This window comes from Schistocerca serialis, chromosome 2 (assembly GCF_023864345.2).
Source record: "Schistocerca serialis cubense isolate TAMUIC-IGC-003099 chromosome 2, iqSchSeri2.2, whole genome shotgun sequence".
Classification (NCBI taxonomy): domain Eukaryota; kingdom Metazoa; phylum Arthropoda; class Insecta; order Orthoptera; family Acrididae; genus Schistocerca; species Schistocerca serialis.
In genome coordinates this window covers 528,761,713-528,781,970 of record NC_064639.1, presented here as the reverse complement: position 1 = coordinate 528,781,970, position 20,258 = coordinate 528,761,713, and the positions used below count along the sequence as shown (strand labels likewise).

Sequence of the window (20,258 nt, the reverse complement as noted above, 5' to 3'; positions counted from 1 at the left end):
CCAGGTTTTGATAAATGAAAAATAAAATGTGGCACTTGAAAAAGGTAACAAAATATTTCAGTGAACAGGTATGGCACATTATTATTATTATTAATTATTTACAATGCCCTACCAAAATGGCTACTGAAGACTATAATATATTTCTCTGCTAGGATCCTGGATGGTGTATGACCATTTTTTCCTTTATAGATTTATTAATATATACTGGTGCATTGGTAATTTGATATTCTAATCTTAATTCACAAACAAAATCAACATCACATTTTACAGCTAATGATATTCTACACTCCAAATATTGGAGAATGATTAAAAAATATTTTGGCTCACTGTTTCTTATAGAGACGTTGGCAAAAAATGAACTACATACTGCTGTTGTTGTTGTCGTCTTCAGTCCTGAGACTGGTGTGATGCAGCTCTCCATGCCACTCTCTCCTGTGCAAGCTTCTTCATCTCCCAGTACTTACTGCAACTTACATCCTTCTGAATCTGCTTAGTGTATTCATCTCTTGGTCTCCCTCTACGATTTTTACCCTCCAAGCTGCCCTCCAATGCTAAATTTGTGATCGCTTGATGCCTCCGAAAATGTCTTACCAACCGGTCCCTTCTTCTTGTCAAGTTGCGCCACAAACTCCTCTTATCCACAATTCTATTCAATACCTCCTCATTAGTTATGTGATCTACCCATCTAATCTTCAACATTCTTCTGTAGCACCACATTTTGAAAGCTTCTATTCTCTTCTTGTCCAAACTATTTATCGTCCATGTTTCACTTCCATACATGGCTACACTCCATACAAATACTTTCAGAAACTAATTCCTGACACTTAAATCTATACTCGATGTTAACAAATTTCTCTTCTTCAGAAATGCTTTCCTTGCCATTGCCAGTCTGCAGTTTATATCCTCTCTACTTCAACCATCATCAGTTATTTTGCTCCCCAAATAGCAAAACTCCTTTACTACTTTAAGTGTCTCATTTCCTAATCTAATTCCCTCAGCATCACCCGACTTAGTTCGACTACATTCCATTATCCTCATTTTGCTTTTGTTGATGTTCATCTTATATCCTCCTTTCAAGACACTGTCCATTCCATTCAACTGCTCTTCCAAGTCCTTTGCTGTCTCTGACAGAATTACAATGTCATCGGCGAACCTCAAAGTTTTTATTTCTTCTCCATGGATTTTAATACCTACTCTGAATTTTTCTTTTGTTTCCTTCACTGCTTGCTCAATATACAGATTGAATAACAGCAGGGAGAGGATACAACCCTGTCTCACTCCCTTCCCAACCACTGTTTCCCTTTCATGACCCTCAACTCTTATAACTGCCATTTGGTTTCTATACAAATTGTAAATAGCCTTTTGCTCCCTATATTTTACCCCTGCCACCTTCAGAATTTGAAAGAGTGTATTCCAGTCAACATTGTCAAAAACTTTCTCTAAGTCTACAAATGCTAGAAACGTAGGATTGCCTTTCCTTAATCTAGCTCCTAAGATAAGTCGTAGGGTCAGTATTGCCTCACGTGTTACAACATTTCTATGGAATCCAAACTGATCTTCCCCAAGGTTGGCTTCTACTAGTTTTTCCATTCGCCTGTAAAGAATTTGCGTTACAATTTGCAGCTGTGAATTATTAAACTGATAGTTCGGTAATTTTCACATCTGTCAACACCTGCTTTCTTTGGGATTGGAATTATTATATTCTTCTTGAAGTCTGAGGGTATTTCGCCTGTGTCATAATACATCTTGCTCACCAGATGGTAGAGTTTTGTCAGGGCTGGCTCTCCCAAGGCTATCAGTAGTTCTAATGGAATGTTGTCTACTCCCGGGGCCTTGTTTCGACTCGGGTCTTTCAGTGCTCTGTCAAACTCTTCAAGCAGTATCATATCTCCCATTTCATCTTCATCTACATCCTCTTCCATTTCCATAATATTGTCCTGAAGTACATCGCCCTTGTATAGACCCTCTATATACTCCTTCCATCTTTCTGCTTTCCCTTCTTTGCTTAGAACTGGGTTTCCATCTGAGCTCTTGATATTCACAAGTGGTTCTCCTTTCTCCAAAGGTCTCTTTAATTTTCCTGTAGGCAGTATCTACCTTACCCCTAGTGAAATAAGCCTCTACATCCTTACATTTATCCTCTAGCCATCCCTGCTTAGCCATTTTGCACTTCCTGTGGATCTCATTTTTGAGACGTTGGTATTCCTTTTTGCCTGCTTCATTTATTTCATCAATTAAATTCAATATTTCTTCTGTTACCCAAGGATTTCTACTAGCCCTCGTCTTTTTACCTATTTGATCCTCTGCTGCCTTCACTACTTCATCCCTCAAAGCTACCCATTCTTCTTCTACTGTATTTCTTTCCCCCATTCCTGCCATTTGTTCCCTTACGCTCTCCCTGAAACTCTGTACAACCTCTGGTTCTTTCAGTTTATCCAGGTCCCATTTCCTTAAATTCCCACCTTTTTTGCAGTTTCTTCAGTTTTAATCTACAGTTCATAACCAATAGATTGTGGTCAGAGTCCACATCTGCCCCTGGAAATGTCTTACAATTTAAAACCTGGTTCCTAAACCTCTGTCTTACCATTATATTATCTATCTGATACTTTTTAGTATCTCCAGGGTTCTTCCATGTATACAATTTTCTTTCATGATTCTTAAACCAAGTGTTAGCTATGATTAAGTTATGCTCTGCGCAAAATTCTACCAGGCGGCTTTCTCTTTCATTTCTTAGCCCCAATCGATATTCACCTACTATGTTTCCTTCTCTCCCTTTTCCTACTCTCGAATTCCAGTCACCCATGACTATTAAATTTTTGTCTCCCTTCACTATCTGAATAATTTCTTTTATTTCATCATACATTTCTTCAATTTCTTCATCATCTGCAGAGCTAGTTGGCATATAAACTTTTACTACTGTAGTAGGCGTGGGCTTGGTGTCTATCTTGGCCAGAATAATGCATTCATAACCATACTACATTTTATTTTTCCTAATAATTTTCTAAGTGGTCTGCACATCCCTTTCGGTCACTCTTCCTTCTACTGAAAGATTTGTGCACCAGAAGCTGAAGCTTGAGAGAGAAGTTCATCTCATGCTTCTTTTAGATAGTTAATGTTCTTTTTTCTTTTCTTTTGGAGCACCTGACACAGTCAATTGATATTTTTTTGTTTTTCACCTTCTTAATTCCCTTTTCAGGATAACTTTAGTTTTATTCCACTTTTTACTTTTCTTCTAAGTCCAGTTTTATTTTCCTTTAACATTCTTCCTTATAAGCAGTAGAATTTGCATGTGCTTGCTGTCCACAAGTAACAAGCTGTGATTAGACTGGCACAAACAGAAAATGGGGCTAGTTTCCCAAGCCATCTGTTTAAAAAAGTTTCGGACATCACTGCCTTATGCACTTCAAGGCACAATATCTTCTCTCTCAGCCTGCATTTCTACAGGACAATTAAAAGAAGCTTTCACTTGTTTTGAAACGTCTGGATATTTTAACTATACGGATGATGAGTCTCTCTTTGAGATATGTTGCTGCCACTAATGTCAAAACCTTTGTTATTTAAAGCTGGGTTATCTTCTCCAAACTGTAGAGGCTTACCAGAGTCCTAGAATCCTGCCAGGCATCAAAAGACATCATTATTACAATCTTTAGGATGTCTCTGTAGCTTCTGCTCTGTATTTTTTCTATGAGGTCTAAAAACCTAAAACTTTTCAGTGGAGCACTTGATAAGCATGTGTTTTCCATCTAGTCCTTGGGCCGACTTTACTAATCAAAACTTCTCACATTCTTACATTTTACTAAGCTCTTCAGTTACTTGCCTGCTAATGAGTAGTTGTTCATCAGGATACAGATTGTCCAATGTAAAAAGTTCATTATGAAGAACTTCAGAAACACACTCATTTTTCCTCAAAGCAGAATCTATCAGACCATGAGCAAAAAAGGTTTGAAGTATACGTTCTATTTCTGTGTGCAACTTGTAAATCAAGGTGTTTGGCTTTGAAAACAATGTCTGAATTTACAGACTAGTTCTGCACATAAAATTATGGAAGGACATTCTGCTTTCACTGAAGTTTTTAAGCATTCACAATAGCATTGGAGAATCTGGACTGGGCAGCAGCAAGTCATCTTGTGGTTATATGCCTCAAACACTTGTGATGAGGAATGTTAAAACTTAGACGAAATTCCTTCTAATGTTTCCCAGTGAACATGTCAACCGTCAAAATAATGGTACACACTGACCACAAATTCGGATGCTTCTTCTCCTAAACATTACAAAGTCTTTAAATAGGCATTATGCATTGTATGAATGTTGCGAAATCAGATGTTTATAAGTTGTCTGCCACGAGTTTCCTGGACGTCACTATCTAAATGCCTAAACACTTTACTGATGTTAGGTCCACCTGATCCTAGCATAATGCATTTATTTAGGGGCAAGTTGGCTTCAGAAAGTGCTTCACATAATTTCAAAGGTAACATTTCATTTCACCATCCGCTTTGGTTATAAAGAAATTCTTAGAATGATTGCTTTTATTAATTATTTTATCTTTAACACTCTTAGTTTCGTCAAAACTCAGTGTGTAATACAATGAACTTGCTTCTTCTAACATGTTCCAGATACATGGAGCCAGTCCATCAGTAATCAAGTATGTTTCTTATGCCGAAACGCAATATGTGGAACACTGGCAGGAATCATCATCTTAAAAACTTAACAAATATCATTTGACAAATCCATAAAGTAGTTAGGAATTACTGACTCCACTGTCCAAATCAATTCAGCAGTAGTGGATCTATCTGTTACGTTGGCACATGTACCAAACTTGCAGGTTGTGTCTGATCTGAAAGTTCTAAACACAAATGATGTGATTTAATTTCGAATGTGTTGTTGAATGTGATTGGTTACAAACTGCCAGAAAACTTGTTGTCTCAAAATTAAAAGAGCAAGAACACACACTGCAAAATAGTTCACTTTCTCTAATTTTTTCAGTCTTTGCAAGCCAGGCAGTACAGAATTTACATTCTCCACATCTAGGAACGTCTATTTTCAAAACTGAACAGAGTATCATAGCAGTGGTTTTGTTACTAAAGTAAAATTAGAACCTGGGACAAAACTAGAAGCAGTTATAACAGAGGAATATGACACTAACAGAAGTTGCACAAATTATAAAAAAACCCTCAAAAAATCGAAGAGGAACAACCTCTCTCAAATTGTGGAAGATCCTCTGGTTTCATCATTGGAGAACTCCAAAAAATTAAATGAGCAAACGTGAGTACAGAAACTTGGGAAAAAATTAAATAACTTATTCTCTTCCTAAAAGAGCAAAAAAATTGACAAATATAACAACAATTTTAAAAAGTCACAACAGACTGTGACTAAAAGTGACCAATTCTTCAGCTTCTCCAATTTACTTCCAGTGTGATAAATAAATAAGCATTAAAAAAACAATAATAAATAACAAGTACTATATGGGAACTATAACCTGGCATGTGGACTTTCCAGTTCTGACCAGTAGCAGTCAGGAAACTTCATACTATAGCGATTTGCAGGTGTTTGTTGCCAACTGCACAATAAACTATAAACTGCTGTCAACTGCACTGTTGTCTGCTTTGTCACTGAGCTATGCTGTTGTCTGTGTTCTGTTGCACTATTTTCATTGTGATTTGTTTCAAAAACAGTAACGATGCAGTTGCTGGCCCATCACAGTGTAAGCTTTTAGTCCAGTGCGGAAAAGAAAGCCAGTTATCAGGAGATTGTGGACGCTCAGAACGCAGGCTTGCGTTACCTGTACTGCATGCTTACAGTACACGGAGGTCTAACTTATAATCTGCATCAGTATTTTCCCCACTCCTTCCAAGATAGCAAGTCAAGTGTCTCTCTCTCTCTCTGTCTGTCTGTCTGTCTGTGTGTGTGTGTGTGTGTGTGTGTGTGTGTGTGTGTGTGTGTGTGTGTCCCACCTGTGGCTCAGCATCTCCGCTATATGGTGTGTAGCAATATCCTTATGATATTGTTACATTCCATCCTCGATTTTCCATTGTTTGATACTGCAAATACTCCAGTATTTTAACAGTAATGGTGTGTGTCTATCTTTTTAAATACGAGAGACAGAGAGAGATGTTGAAAGACATCCAGGTATGAAAATATCAAAGATGCTTCACCTATTTTTTCTCCTAACACATTGTTAAAGCGAATAATGCAAAAATGTTCACATTTAATTTCCCAAAACACCCAAATTTTATTCTTTCGTTTATAAGTAAATGTGGCAGTTGGCTGCATGTGTAAACAAATGAGACTGCCCAAGGGGAGAAGAACAGTGCAGGAAAACAGCCCCACGCCAACCCCATTCTCGCAGGACTTACAGCCTGCATTGGTGTTACAATGGACCAGGATTACTATCTTCACTCATCTCACAACAAGGAAAGATAATAATGAGCACTGTAGAACACAAATCAAAGTGGATTACACTAAGCATTCCGTAACGGACACAGGGCAATGGTTTGCTGTGTCGTATAAATAAGGCAGTACAGTCCAGATCTCAAAACATCCCCCCCCCCCAAACTGCTACACTGAAGTGTGTCACAGCAAAATAATGATGATGATCGCAATAATTATTATAATAATAAATTCTTAGAAAGTTGCACTTCCAACCACCAAGAATTAATTCGTGTTTGAAACATCAACATTCCACTTAGTAACAATTTGAAACTGCTGGTATCTTACCCTTTGCCACATTCATTTACAGCAGCTAATCTGAACCTGTAGCACGTCGAAGGCTGAAGTTTAAGCATATTGTGCTGTTTTCCCCGGTTTTTGTACGCTTCTACGAAACCACCACCTTTTCCTTCATCATATTCTAAAATATAATGTGTAATATGAGAACCATTGTCTCCTGCTGGACTCCATCTAAAACAGAAAAACTATTATTGGCAATCATACATTGAACTATTAAATGTAAACTGCAAAAAATAAGTCCATGCTGGCTATGTGTTTAAAAGAAAGTTAATCATGGAATTATGTAATGTGGTTTCATTGTTACAGAAATTGTATTTTTCTGATTGCAAATGGTAAAGGTGTTCTTTAATAATTTTAAGTTTTGCCACAATTTTGTTAGTTAAGACCAGACTGGTAAAAGAGTTGTGCAGTCTGGTTTCAGAGATGATAGAAAGTGTATCTCAGAAGCACAGTTTGGATGGGCAACAGCTTTTGCTCAGGGGCTACTTTGTGGGAGCAGATGTTAGCAGAGGGGTGCGCTTTTAAAATGATTGCATGTATTAGTTAATTTTAAATTCCAGAAAAGGTAGAAATTGTTGCATAAAAACTCTGTTCCTTAGGAATGCACAAAAACCATTAGCATGTGGCTCACAGACTGCTATTTGCCCACATCTAGTTTAAGAGGATACAATTTCAGCGACACCAAAAATACAGCATGGTAAATAACTCTGATAGTATCTAAGAGGAATATGGATAAGATAGGAACTGCATGTAGACAATCATAACATCATCACTGTGCATGGTTACTCCTGGTTAATTTTCCTGTGTGTGAAATGAATAATTTTTTCCCCACAAATTATGGTCCTATGAACTATGACTTCTTCCCAAAATGGCAAATATATACAGGGTGAATTACCTAAAACTTGCACCATTTTTATCTCGTGAACAGTTCAAGATATCGAAAAGAAGGTTTTCGGCTAATGGTAGTAAAAAGAAGGTATACATTATTTTGTTCTATGGGCAATACTCTTAATTCTGGTCAGCAAGATACAGAAGCAAGCATGGATTTTTTGAACTCGAATGATAAACCCTTTCATAACAGCATTTGAAAGCACTTGAAAACATGAGTATAGTGCTTTAATGCTAGCTAATGTTGTTGTTAAAATTTTTTGCTGAAGTATTCCAGAAATGTGCTAAAATTAAATGGCTTGGTGGTGTAAACACCACCAAGTGGGGATCTCATGTCAGACTCCATGGCTGTATTAAGTGATTAACCATTTCCACAACAGCTGTTCACTTAAACATGAGTATTTACACACATTTGAAATAGTCTTCCTAAGCCCCTTCTAACACGCTTGAAATTAGCATAAGTTCTGTTTATCGTACCTGACTCTGCCTCTATGTCACATAAAGTTGAGCCAAGAAGAAAGGTTTAATCTTAGTACAATAGGCCTAACTTCATGCTATATACACTCCTGGAAATTGAAATAAGAACACCGTGAATTCATTGTCCCAGGAAGGGGAAACTTTATTGACACATTCCTGGGGTCAGATACATCACATGATCACACTGACAGAACCACAGGCACATAGACACAGGCAACAGAGCATGCACAATGTCGGCACTAGTACAGTGTATATCCACCTATCGCAGCAATGCAGGCTGCTATTCTCCCATGGAGACGATCGTAGAGATGCTGGATGTAGTCCTGTGGAACGGCTTGCCATGCCATTTCCACCTGGTGCCTCAGTTGGACCAGCGTTCGTGCTGGACGTGCAGACCATGTGAGACGACGCTTCATCCAGTCCCAAACATGCTCAATGGGGGACAGATCCGGAGATCTTGCTGGCCAGGGTAGTTGACTTACACCTTCTAGAGCACGTTGGGTGGCACGGGATACATGCGGATGTGCATTGTCCTGTTGGAACAGCAAGTTCCCTTGCCGGTCTAGGAATGGTAGAATGATGGGTTCGATGACGGTTTGGATGTACCGTGCACTATTCAGTGTCCCCTCGACGATCACCAGTGGTGTACGGCCAGTGTAGGAGATCGCTCCCCACACCATGATGCCGGGTGTTGGCCCTGTGTGCCTCGGTCGTATGCAGTCCTGATTGTGGCGCTCACCTGCACAGCGCCAAACACGCATACGACCATCATTGGCACCAAGGCAGAAGCGACTCTCATCGCTGAAGACGACACGTCTCCATTCGTCCCTCCATTCACGCCTGTCGCGACACCACTGGAGGCGGGCTGCACGATGTTGGGGCATGAGCGGAAGACGGCCTAACGGTGTGCGGGACCGTAGCCCAGCTTCATGGAGACGGTTGCGAATGTTCCTCGCCGATACCCCAGGAGCAACAGTGTCCCTAATTTGCTGGGAAGTGGCGGTGCGGTCCCCTACGGTCTTGGCGTGCATCCGTGCGTCGCTGCGGTCCGGTCCCAGGTCGACGGGCACATGCACCTTCCGCCGACCACTGGCAACAACATCGATGTACTGTGGAGACCTCACGCCCCACGTGTTGAGCAATTCGGCGGTACGTCCACCCGGCCTCCCGCATGCCCACTATACGCCCTCGCTCAAAGTCCGTCAACTGCACATACGGTTCACGTCCACGCTGTCGCGGCATGCTACCAGTGTTAAAGACTGCGATGGAGCTCCGTATGCCACGGCAAACTGGCTGACACTGACGGCGGCGGTGCATAAATGCTGCGCAGCTAGCGCCATTCGACGGCCAACACTGCGGTTCCTGGTGTGTCCGCTGTGCCGTGCGTGTGATCATTGCTTGTACAGCCCTCTCGCAGTGTCCGGAGCAAGTATGGTGGGTCTGACACACCGGAGTCAATGTGTTCTTTTTTCCATTTCCAGGAGTGTATAATGACAGAGCCTGGCATGAGAGCCCAATTTTGGTGAATTTAATACTGCAAAATCAGACTTACTGCCCTACCTTTATTCTTTAGCACATTTCTGACAATTTAGAAAAAGTTTCAAAGCCAATGCTAACAAAGATTTTCTCACTGTACCCTTTCTTTTACAGAGCTTTCAAATGCTTTTAAAACAAATCACACTTACTACAATGTCTAAGATGTTACTTAACTTAAGAGGATTACTTGTGCAACTAAATCATATGCTTCTCTCTATACTATAATTTGCCAAAAACATTATTGAAATAACTTGAACTGCTCATGAAATAAAATGAGTGCAAGTTTTGTGTGTTTCACCCAGTTATTATTTTGACTGCTTTCCAGTTCTTTCAAAATCTAAACGAAGCGTATGCATAGTTGAGTAAAAATACAATGCATGAAAAAATTACAATGAAACGGATTGTAATTTGGGGGAGTAGAGAATATGTTGGCCATATCCCAATTGTACAGCATATATACACAGTCAAAGGGTCTAGCAATAGCTCTATTACAATCCTACTTCACTGGCAAGAAAAATGACATGAACATGTTCTGGCATCTGAAATTAAGAGCACAAACTGCAAGCATGTATAAGCATATCATAAAATTTTTGATCATACTGAAAATCATCAATACAAAGTCTTTTAAAGAACTTACCTGAGCAAGAGAGAGGTGCGAGATCTGCTGATCAGTTTTGGAGGGAGAGGCTGTTCTGGTTCACAAGGTGGCGTGCGGAAAGTTGTAGGAATAGATACTGATCCTTTCAGATCATCCAGACTGACTGCCACACATACAGAGTACTCTGTCCCAGGTCGTAGATCTTGAATCCTGTTTAAGAACAATTATATTCTGATAGATCTGATGCTGAACACTTATGAAATTGTGCCTGTAAATACTATTATATAGGAATCACTGAGCAAACAGCTGGCATAAATGCTAATTTGAAGACCAAGTTCAGCAAAAGTCGTTTTCATGATTTGCCTTCATTTGAGCATGCTATAGAATGCTGGATCATAGGATCAATGTTAAGACTGTTGGATCCTTATATTCCTACTTTGTCCTACAGTCTCTGCATATCTTACAGAACAGGCAGTCTAAAACAAAGCAAAACAATATTAACATTAGACTTGTTTAGTGTCACATAAATATTACTCCATTTATTTATCAGAAAATGTGTGCCAAATGTATGTCAACTCGATACCACTCTTCTGCTTTAACCCGTAATGTAACTGTGCTGTGTCATGTCATAGGTGCATTTCATATTTGAAATGTTATCTTTTCTAGACTGGGTGTTTTGGAGTATGCGGTGACACATTCTTACATCCTGAAGTCCCACCGTCCACCCACAGAGGAGCATTCCCTTCATGACTCAGTACCACCCAGGACTGGAGCAACTGAATCACATTCCCTGTCAGGGCTTCGACTGGATCTTGTCATGGTCTGAAATGAGGAATGTCCTACCCAATACTCTTTCCACCCCTCCCATAGCGGTATTCCGCCTCCCACCGAACCTACACAATATCCTCATCCATCCCCACACAAACCCCGTTCCCAAACCCCTTGCCTCATCACTAGTAACCCTGTAATAGTCCTAGATGCAACACCATCTGGTGGCAAACATCACTGATCCCGTCAAAGGAAGAGCTACCTGCAAAACCAGTCGTAATCTACAAGCTAAGCTGCAACGACTGTGCTGCATTCTAAATGGGCATGACAACCATCAAGCTGTCTGTCCGCATGAATGGCCACTGACAAAATGTCACCAAGAAACATCTTGACCACCCAGTTGCTGAGCACTCTGCCCAACACAATGTTCTTCATTTTAATGACTGCTTCACAGCATATGCCACTTGGATCCTTCCTACCAATATCAGCTATTCTGAGTGGTGAAGGTGGGAACTCTCTCTGCAATATATCCTACGTTCCCATAACCCTCCTGACATCAATCTTTGTTATTCATTGTCCATCACCCACTTATTTCATTCTATGTTCCCCCTCCAGCACTACAAAGCCCTCTATTACACCAAGGCACTCTCAGTCTTTTTACATCTCTCCTTCCTCCCCTCACCACCAACATCCCCCCCCTCCAACCTCCCTACTTCACCGTATTTCTTCACCTCGGCCCTATACACTCCCACGAGCAGCACTCTACTGACCCCTACCCCAAGCCTTCTATCCCTCACCCTCCCCACCCCAGCCTCCTCCTGACCTTTGGCTTAAAGCTTACTTGTTTGACAGTATTTTTGTTGTGTCTATTTGTGGCTCAAAATCTCTCCTATATGATGGGTAGCAATGTAAGCTTTTCATAATGTTTTCTGTTAAATATATGTCTCAAATAAATTTTGTAACTGCTGCCAGATTATTAAGTTACTCTTGTCCATTATAAATTCATTGATTTCACTGTTCTCTGCAAAAACTGACTAGACAAAAAATGGAACAGAAAACCACAAGCATGTGACATTCTCATTTTAAATTTTATAAAAATTGCATTTATTTACAAAGCAAAATAATTTTAATGACTATATTGACATCTAAAAAAAAGCTCCATGACAATACCAACAATATGAGATGATGATCAAACAATCTTCATGAGAGTTTAGAAACGATTAACTACAGCCTTGAAATTTTAAGTGCAACCATATTCTGTTACAACACAATTAAAAACAGTTAGTTATGACAAACAAATTATATCACTTTTTGGTACATTTAGCATTTACCTGCACGAAAGTGATGGTCCACTGTAAATCATCTTGTATTTCCCTTCTTTTGCTTTATCACTCAAAAGCACTTCATAACGAAGATCTGACTCTGAGATGTCAAACTCAGTTTTCCCTTCCAGTCCACTATCAGCAAGCCTCTCAGGGGGTGACCATTGCATTAAGGCACTACGAGAGTTCAGTTCAGCTACCTACACATCAGAATGAAAAATTACAGAAAAAATAGCAGCCAGCTAGGAAAACTCAAAGTAATACACAGAGAAACTGAAATATAGATTAAAAAATAGATTTAATCAAGCATACAAACATCTCACCTGGGGAGGTTTGACAGTAGATAAAATTTCAGAAATGACATGAAAATCATCATCATCATCCTGTACACTGCTGCTTTCTTCCCCATCTTCTGATGTGCCAACACTGCTCATGCCCCTTTCCTTGCTTCTTCTCATACCATTCACTAATTCTGCAAAGGAAGACAGACATTACTGAATGCAGAGAAAAACCATCTGTGATGCACAGAGGAAGTGTTAATGAAAGGGAAGCTATAGAATTTAACTATGATTAAAAGTAAAAATGAATGAAACATATTCTGAAATTATGTGACTCCATGTCGACTCCACAACGAAAACATACATAGCATACAGAACAAAAGTAATGATTCTGAAAAACATATTGTACGTTAGTATTTCTTTGTGAAAATTTTATAAGCTGAATTATAAGTTTGACCTTTGGTTGCCCTGTGAACTAAATATGAAATTTTTTGTTCCAGTATATGTAACCACAGCTTTCTGAATGAAATTTCAATAACATTTCTATACTTTTCAGATGATTATTTTGATTTCTGTCTGGAGCTTTGTAATATGTAATCCGTCTGCTTGATCGGAAACTGTGAATCTCAACAAGTCAAGTAACAAAACACAATGTTATTACATTTTTGCTATAGCCAAGCTGCTTAATCAATACAGAACCCTTCAGTTTTTCAAATTTACCTTTTCTAGGTGAAGCAGGTGGTGTCACCTGAGATGAACCAACAATAAAATTTTCAGTTCTTAACTGTTTCTGTTCAAGCTTCTTCTTCAGTTTTATATACTGGCGGTGGGTTCTTTCATCTTTGTGAAAATTAAGTGGAGGTGGGGAATGACCTGTAATACAAGATATGTTATATGCATTAAACAAGCATAATGCAAAATTTATGAGACATATTATCTATGAAAACACTGCAACACGATTTAATGCAGTTTTTTCTACAAAATAACTACATGAGCCACTCCAGTATAATTACAATATAGTACTTAAGGTATGGTGGGAGTGGAACGAGTAAGCACTTACTTAAAGAGTTCTACAAACATGTGGAGTAACTGACACTGCTTCAGAAATTAACACAAGCAGTGTAAAATTATTTTCATTCATTATTCTTGAATGGGCAAGACCTTACCACATTCAAAGCCCTTCAGTAGAATATGAACAAAAAATAAATTAATATAGGCCTAGTAGAATCTAGTATTGTGGCTAAATGCAAATCTAACAGTTCCATATCAGAGCCAGAAAGATGTTTTACAGTGAAATTGAAGCCCAAATAATTACATTTTACAGCTGTAACTTCAAAGACAGATTAGGTTGGTTGGTTTCCAGCTGCAAAAAATAGCTGATTCTATATGCTAAATACTGGTAAATAAACCAATTCCCTAAAGAGGGAAAATTTTTGATTTGGAGGAAAGAACATAGTAACTTTTCCTTTGGTCAGTGGAGAGAAAAAGAGGATAGCTATATCGGATAAAGAACGGCTACACTACCTACAAGTCAGCCTGTTTTCACAGCAACGATTTCACAAGAGGTGGGGATTATATTACCCTAGTCAGTGCATCACAATACATAACTCCACTCAGCAAATAAAACTTTTTATTGGAGTACAACTCTCTATCAAACTTCCACTCCCACCCCCTTCACAAAAATGCCATGAATGTATTTGTGGTCACACTGTTCATGAGATGGAAAGAAAATGTAATTTAAAAGAAAAGCTGAAATATAAGCAAGAACCTGTTCATTCATTTTCAAACTAGTTGGCTTATTTTGCATAATTTCACTTCCTGTTGTGTTGCAATATCAACATCTGGGAAAGTACAGCTAAAATAGTGTTTTTTCCAGCTGAAATGAAAATATTGTGTGAAGTACATAACTGCATGTCTTGCAGAGATCTTTTCAAGGATCTTGGAATCCTTACACTCTTTACTACTACAATTACTTCATAACAATTTTTGTACTTAACAGTGATCTGTTTCAGTTGAACTGTGATGTACGCAATCACAACAGAAGTCAAAAATAATTTTTCTGTACATTTTGTCCCCTTATCTGGAGTTCGGAGAACCACATGCCCTATAACAGAAGGAAAGTTAAAAATATACCTCATTAGCCATTCTTCCTGCACATCATCTGCATTTCTAGATTCATGGTATGGAAAGTTCTGTTAGCTACATGGCAAGTACCAGTCTTTGGTGTAAAGCTGTATGAAAATAGTAATGTACTGTAACACATGTCTCAGTATGGATAATTTCAGTGGTATTGAACAATTATCTCCCCCCCTCCCCCCTCTGGTTGTTGTGAGAGACTTGTCTGCAACACAGGTGAAGTTCTAGTTTATGCTGCAAGGTGAGACAACCTGGTCGAGAGTTGGCGTAGCCAATGAATGTGAAAGCCAAATAAAAGTTGTGGTAAAAAACTAACCAGTTACATCTGTGCCATACTGAAAAATGCATGGGAGGGGCCAATAAATAACATTTACCCCATTTTTCTTTGAAAAATACCGATGTAATCAAGTAAATATTAAGGAGATAAACAGCAGCTGTGTAGAGTAACCAAGGATGTAGCCGAGTTTATTCTGAGCAGTAGCTTTCTTCCAATCTACTGATACCGTACTTTATTTTGGATATGGTAAACAGGTTACATTTCTCATGATATGCTTATCTTTTGTTAACATATATTTGATTTTTTCCACTGTCTTAGCAGTTGTTCTAAATGGCATACATGGAACATGATGAATCTATGAAAAGCTTATGAGCTGGTATTATGACCAAAATTAAAAGTAAGTCATCACAATATATCTGAAAAACAAAAATAGCACATTTAATGATTCTTTCATCAAGAAAATAACTACCTTGCTGGGCTGTAGTAGCAGAGGGTGGCACATGACTCATCACTCCAGGCTGTAGAGGATTGCCGTAATGAGGGGTGTGGAAACTTGGAGGTAGGCCTTGTGGTGCAAAGAATGGCTGGTGTGGCTGGTTTGAGCTAGTCCCTGGACCAGGACCCTAGAAGGGAAAAAAATTGGCTGTCAAAATGTGGAAGAAACACAACAGTGACCATTGGTAATTTCATGCATTCTAAATACAATATATTTCTGAAAACCATTTGGGAGAATATTACATCAACTTTTTAATATGTGTCATGCTCTTTACCAATTCCCTTTATGGTGTTCTGTTGGTTTTATTATTGTACTCCACAGGTTCAACTAAGTGCAATATTACCTGCTATCAATTTCCTGCTTTACAAAATTGTTTATTCTCTTGAAATGATGACCCATAAAATGACGAATTATCAGTTAAACTGTGTACAATTTATTTTCCTGAGAACTGTTTTTGTTGTCACAGTTTATTTTGAACATTGGTCCCATTAAGTTCCGTTTTATTTATATGAGTGAGAAAACGTTGAACTGGTAGTGAAAAACCAACACCGTGTTCTAGGCTTATCTCCTCTCCCTGCCACGTCAGTGCCAAGGGCACAACTGGTTTGTCTCAATAACACTGATGATTATAATACATATCCATATGTCATCAGGCATAGTCCCCTATAATCTGAGGTGAGTGGCTTTTCTCTCTCTCTCTAGGGTTTTCTATACTGTCTCTCGACACCCCCCCCCCCTCCCCCACACACACACCGGTTTGTCATCTTTATTCAAGATCTACGCATTATGACCTGGCCACACCTTTTTTGCACTGACATGTGCCAAATTACGAAAAACTGATGCATAGTATATGCATTACCATAGATAATAATGGCTTGATGAATTCCACAGCGACAAGACAACTAAAATTATTTAAATGAATCAGGATTCCATCACTGTCACAACAATAAACGCGAGCGTTGACAACAAATAAATTTTTTTCTCGGATTAATTAAGATCTCTAATGCAACGACGATTTAACAACCGCTATCAAAGACATTTGTAAATGCATAAAAGTAACTACGCTATTGAAGTTTCTCCTCCTAATATACGTATGTTCATTTCGCGTTCCGTGGATAGTTTGTACAATTAATCGTAATGATGTTGAACGAGTCATTTTACATTTACATTACACATTCATATGTAGATTAAGCTCTGTTTCGGAATTGGGAGTCAAGGCAGAACACGAGTAAAAGTTTAATAGTTCACTTAAAATACAACTAGCGTAGGGCAATCTCAGTAGGCCTACACTAATGTACCACAAAACAAATTTTCTGAATATAGAAACGTTGTTTTTACATTATCTGAACACAAACTGTAGAGCCATAAGTAAACAGCAGCAGCTTCCACAGTACTTTTCTGTTACAATACGGATCAGTCTGTTCTGACAGATGTGCGCACCTGAGATGGTTTGCAGTATGCTATATTATTAGTATTTAAATGAGTGGCACGAGATATCTGCGTAAGTTCCTCGCGCTTGATCTGTGAACGAACAGTAAACGGTTGCTATCGCACGACAGAGCAAATATCAGCTGCTTACCGTGTCAAACACTTTCACATCTCATGCTATGATGCGCTGGCAACAACAACAAACTTATCTGGAAGGCGCCTTACTGCCAAGGCTACCAACTGTTGCGTAGCGCTGCCTTATGAAACGTAGTAAATTGTTTGCTAATCACAAGGGGGCTCCCAAAACCGGATTTCGTTAACCGTTTCCCAACTCTCTTCTGGGTGGACATGTAAACACATCAAAATCGATTCTGGAAATCCGCTCCTGGTTGCCGTTTTTCCAATTCCGCAATCGATTTTCGCTCCCATGTAAACGCAAGCGGTTTTGAAACGTGCTTGGACTGTCAAATCGATTCTGGAAATCCGCTCCTGGTTGCCGTTTTTCCAATTCCGCAATCGATTTTCGCTCCCATGTAAACGCAAGCGGTTTTGAAACGTGCTTGGACTGTCAGGTTTCTTGATTTTACAAATTTTCGGCTAATTATGGAAGGAGTGGCTTTTTGTACTGTGAAGGATAAATAGAAATATTAGACTGAAGCAATGGCGGTTCCTGAGTATACATTCTGGGAGTTCACAACTTTCTAGATTCAGATCAATTTGAGAGCGTGGAATTAATAGCATCTGCTGTATAACAGTTATGCTTATCAACAAATTTCTACAACTACAGTCATTTCAAATAACAACATTAATAATAATAATAAGCATAACTTATCTGACAAAAGAAAGAACTATTTTTGTGGAATTTTGTTGTTTTATACATAATTAAGTACACTTTAGAGCAATAAGGAAATAATGTGTAACCTTTCGCAGCTCTCCATTTTGCATTTTTTGCAAGTGGGAGTTCTCGTACTTTTCCATTTTTCGGACAAACGTACAAGTTCCATAAGAGATGTATTAGATCACGAATTTATTTCCGGGCTGAAAATCAAATATTCTTACGCTGAACCCACACAACTTGCGCTAACTACACACTTCCTTGTTAAATGTTCGTTTGTAGTCACGCTTATTTTATTTCGTCACTCTCTCGACCAAAGATTCTGTTCTCGGAGGCACTAGTTCATTTGCAGCTAACTCTTCCTTTACTGTTTCCCGAAAGAGATTTTCACTCTGCAGCGGAGTGTTCACTGACACGAACCTTCCTGGCAGATTAAAACTGTGCGCCACACCACAACTCGAACTCGGGACGTTCGCCTTTCGGGGGCAAGTGCTCTATCGACTGAGCTACCCAAGCACGACTCACGACCCTTTACTTTTCTGTTAGCGTTTAAATGAGATTCAACATAGTTCATGTTTACATTGTACATGAAAGCCAATTCCCACCCAGTAAACAACCAACTCGAAACACAAAGTGCCGTTTGTGGAAATGATTAAACTCGAGTAGTAATGTCTACCAACATGATCACTTGATTAGAATACAAATGAGGCGCTGCGATCCATAAGGGCATAAAGCACACCGCTGTCGATCCCGCATCTAAGTGAATATTGAATAAACCAGTGACACAGCTTTTCGTGAATTTTCATATATGCAATGTGGGCCTGCACAGATAAACCTGACTCACCATAAGATGAACAGATTTCAGAAGCATGAATAAATCCTACAAGATCACAGTCGACGTTGATGTGCTTTAGGCCTTAATGATTCTCCCAAGGGAAACTCCCAATTGCAATCCCCTCAGATTTAGTGGTAAGACAGTGGATAGCCCATCAAAAGCTGGACACAGACCAAGAATGGAAACAGGAAGAAGGTGAACTGAACTATAAAAAAAAATCAAAATAGAAACAGTGAACGGTCTGTGCTTAAGAAGTGCAACATTACGCATATATTCAGAGGCGCGGCGTCGTGGTTAAACGGTCCCGGTGATGATGTGTGAAGAGGATGAGTCGTGTTCAAAATTCTCATGCAAGGTTTTCTTTTTTTCGCAACATTATGAACTGTCCGTCAGGTCAGTGAACTGTTTGTTCTCTTTCCGTAGTCTTGGCAGTTGTCGTACTATACATTGATTATAGAATATGAGTCATATGGTAAGAATACGTTACCGTCGCAAGTAAACGTAATGAATAATGACAGCAGGCGAGATACCACATAGACGTCTCACAGAAATGATAACAAAAAATAACCGAGTGTGAACTACGTTACAACAAAGAAATTCAAGAGTCAAAACTTCAAAACGGAACGCAACTTCAAAAACATTTGTTTTGAAAGAGTACAGAGAAACTACGTGATAGTGAATCTGTTGCGTTCATTTTTTGCAACTTACGTGACAAACTATTACGTTTTCATCATTTCCTTGGGAGTGATCACATTCTCATTCATACGAACACTTGAATCGAGCAAGGAGGCATATCTTACTCACCAGGCGTCCAAACTAGGTGCATCGGAAAGAGATTCCTATCATATGACACACAACTGTTACTAATGCCGTGTATGACACACCATTAAACGTTAGCGGTTCCCATTCGAAAGCCACTTCCCTTTGACTGCTAACACAGTAGTAGTGCAGAATGAACTGTCATTATAGATTCCTTCCTTACACCTCGCTTTTGGCATACAGTGACAACTACACCACAACGTCGTCGTTCTTGCAGCTGGCTGTATATTGCACTTCTTTTCCTTGGACCGTGCTCTTTTTCTGTTTCGCTTTTTTCACAGTTCAGAACACGTTCTCCCTGTTTTCATGATTAATCTGTGTTCAGGTTTCCACGGGCAGTCCACTGGGCACTCTTAACACGAAATCGGAAGGGGGGGGGGGAGGGGGGGGGGAGGGGTTCGAAGGGGGGTTTCCCTTGTCAGTGTCTCAAATGGATTACTGCATGATAAAACTCATAACTTAATATGCCATGATTCTTTCAGAAGCCCACAAAATAGGTTTACTGTCAGTACAACTTTAACATGGGGCGTGAGTCGTGCTTGGGTAGCTCAGTCGGTAGAGCACTTGCCCGCGAAAGGCAAAGGTCCCGAGTTCGAGTCTCAGCTCAGCACACAGTTTAAATCTGCCAGGAAGTTTCAAGTACGTGATTGCTGCTTGTTTGTGGCTCTGCAGGTGGTTTGAAATTGCATTTAAGATAACGTCACTTGTGAGGTTTTCTGTATATGTCAAACGTGTTTTTATTATCATCGTCTTTCCTTAAGGTTATGTCGATCTAAAAGCAAATTAAAATGTAAATAATTTTATTACGGACCACTGATGATGCTTTACCTCAATATAGC

General features: G+C 39.3%; 1 protein-coding gene across 2 annotated transcripts in view; it reads right to left on the bottom strand.

The window, feature by feature from the left end:
* The window catches only part of LOC126457494 (fibronectin type-III domain-containing protein 3A), a 332,842-nt gene that overhangs the window by 48,637 nt on the left and 263,947 nt on the right, over positions 1 to 20,258 (bottom strand). For both annotated transcript variants that reach the window (XM_050093797.1, XM_050093798.1), the window contains exons 4-9: positions 15,476 to 15,629; positions 13,314 to 13,466; positions 12,639 to 12,787; positions 12,325 to 12,515; positions 10,265 to 10,435; positions 6,715 to 6,897 (exon numbers count right to left, since the gene is read on the bottom strand). In XM_050093797.1, the coding sequence (XP_049949754.1) occupies positions 6,715 to 6,897; positions 10,265 to 10,435; positions 12,325 to 12,515; positions 12,639 to 12,787; positions 13,314 to 13,466; positions 15,476 to 15,629 (1,001 nt within the window). The remainder of the gene's footprint in view (positions 1 to 6,714; positions 6,898 to 10,264; positions 10,436 to 12,324; positions 12,516 to 12,638; positions 12,788 to 13,313; positions 13,467 to 15,475; positions 15,630 to 20,258) is intronic.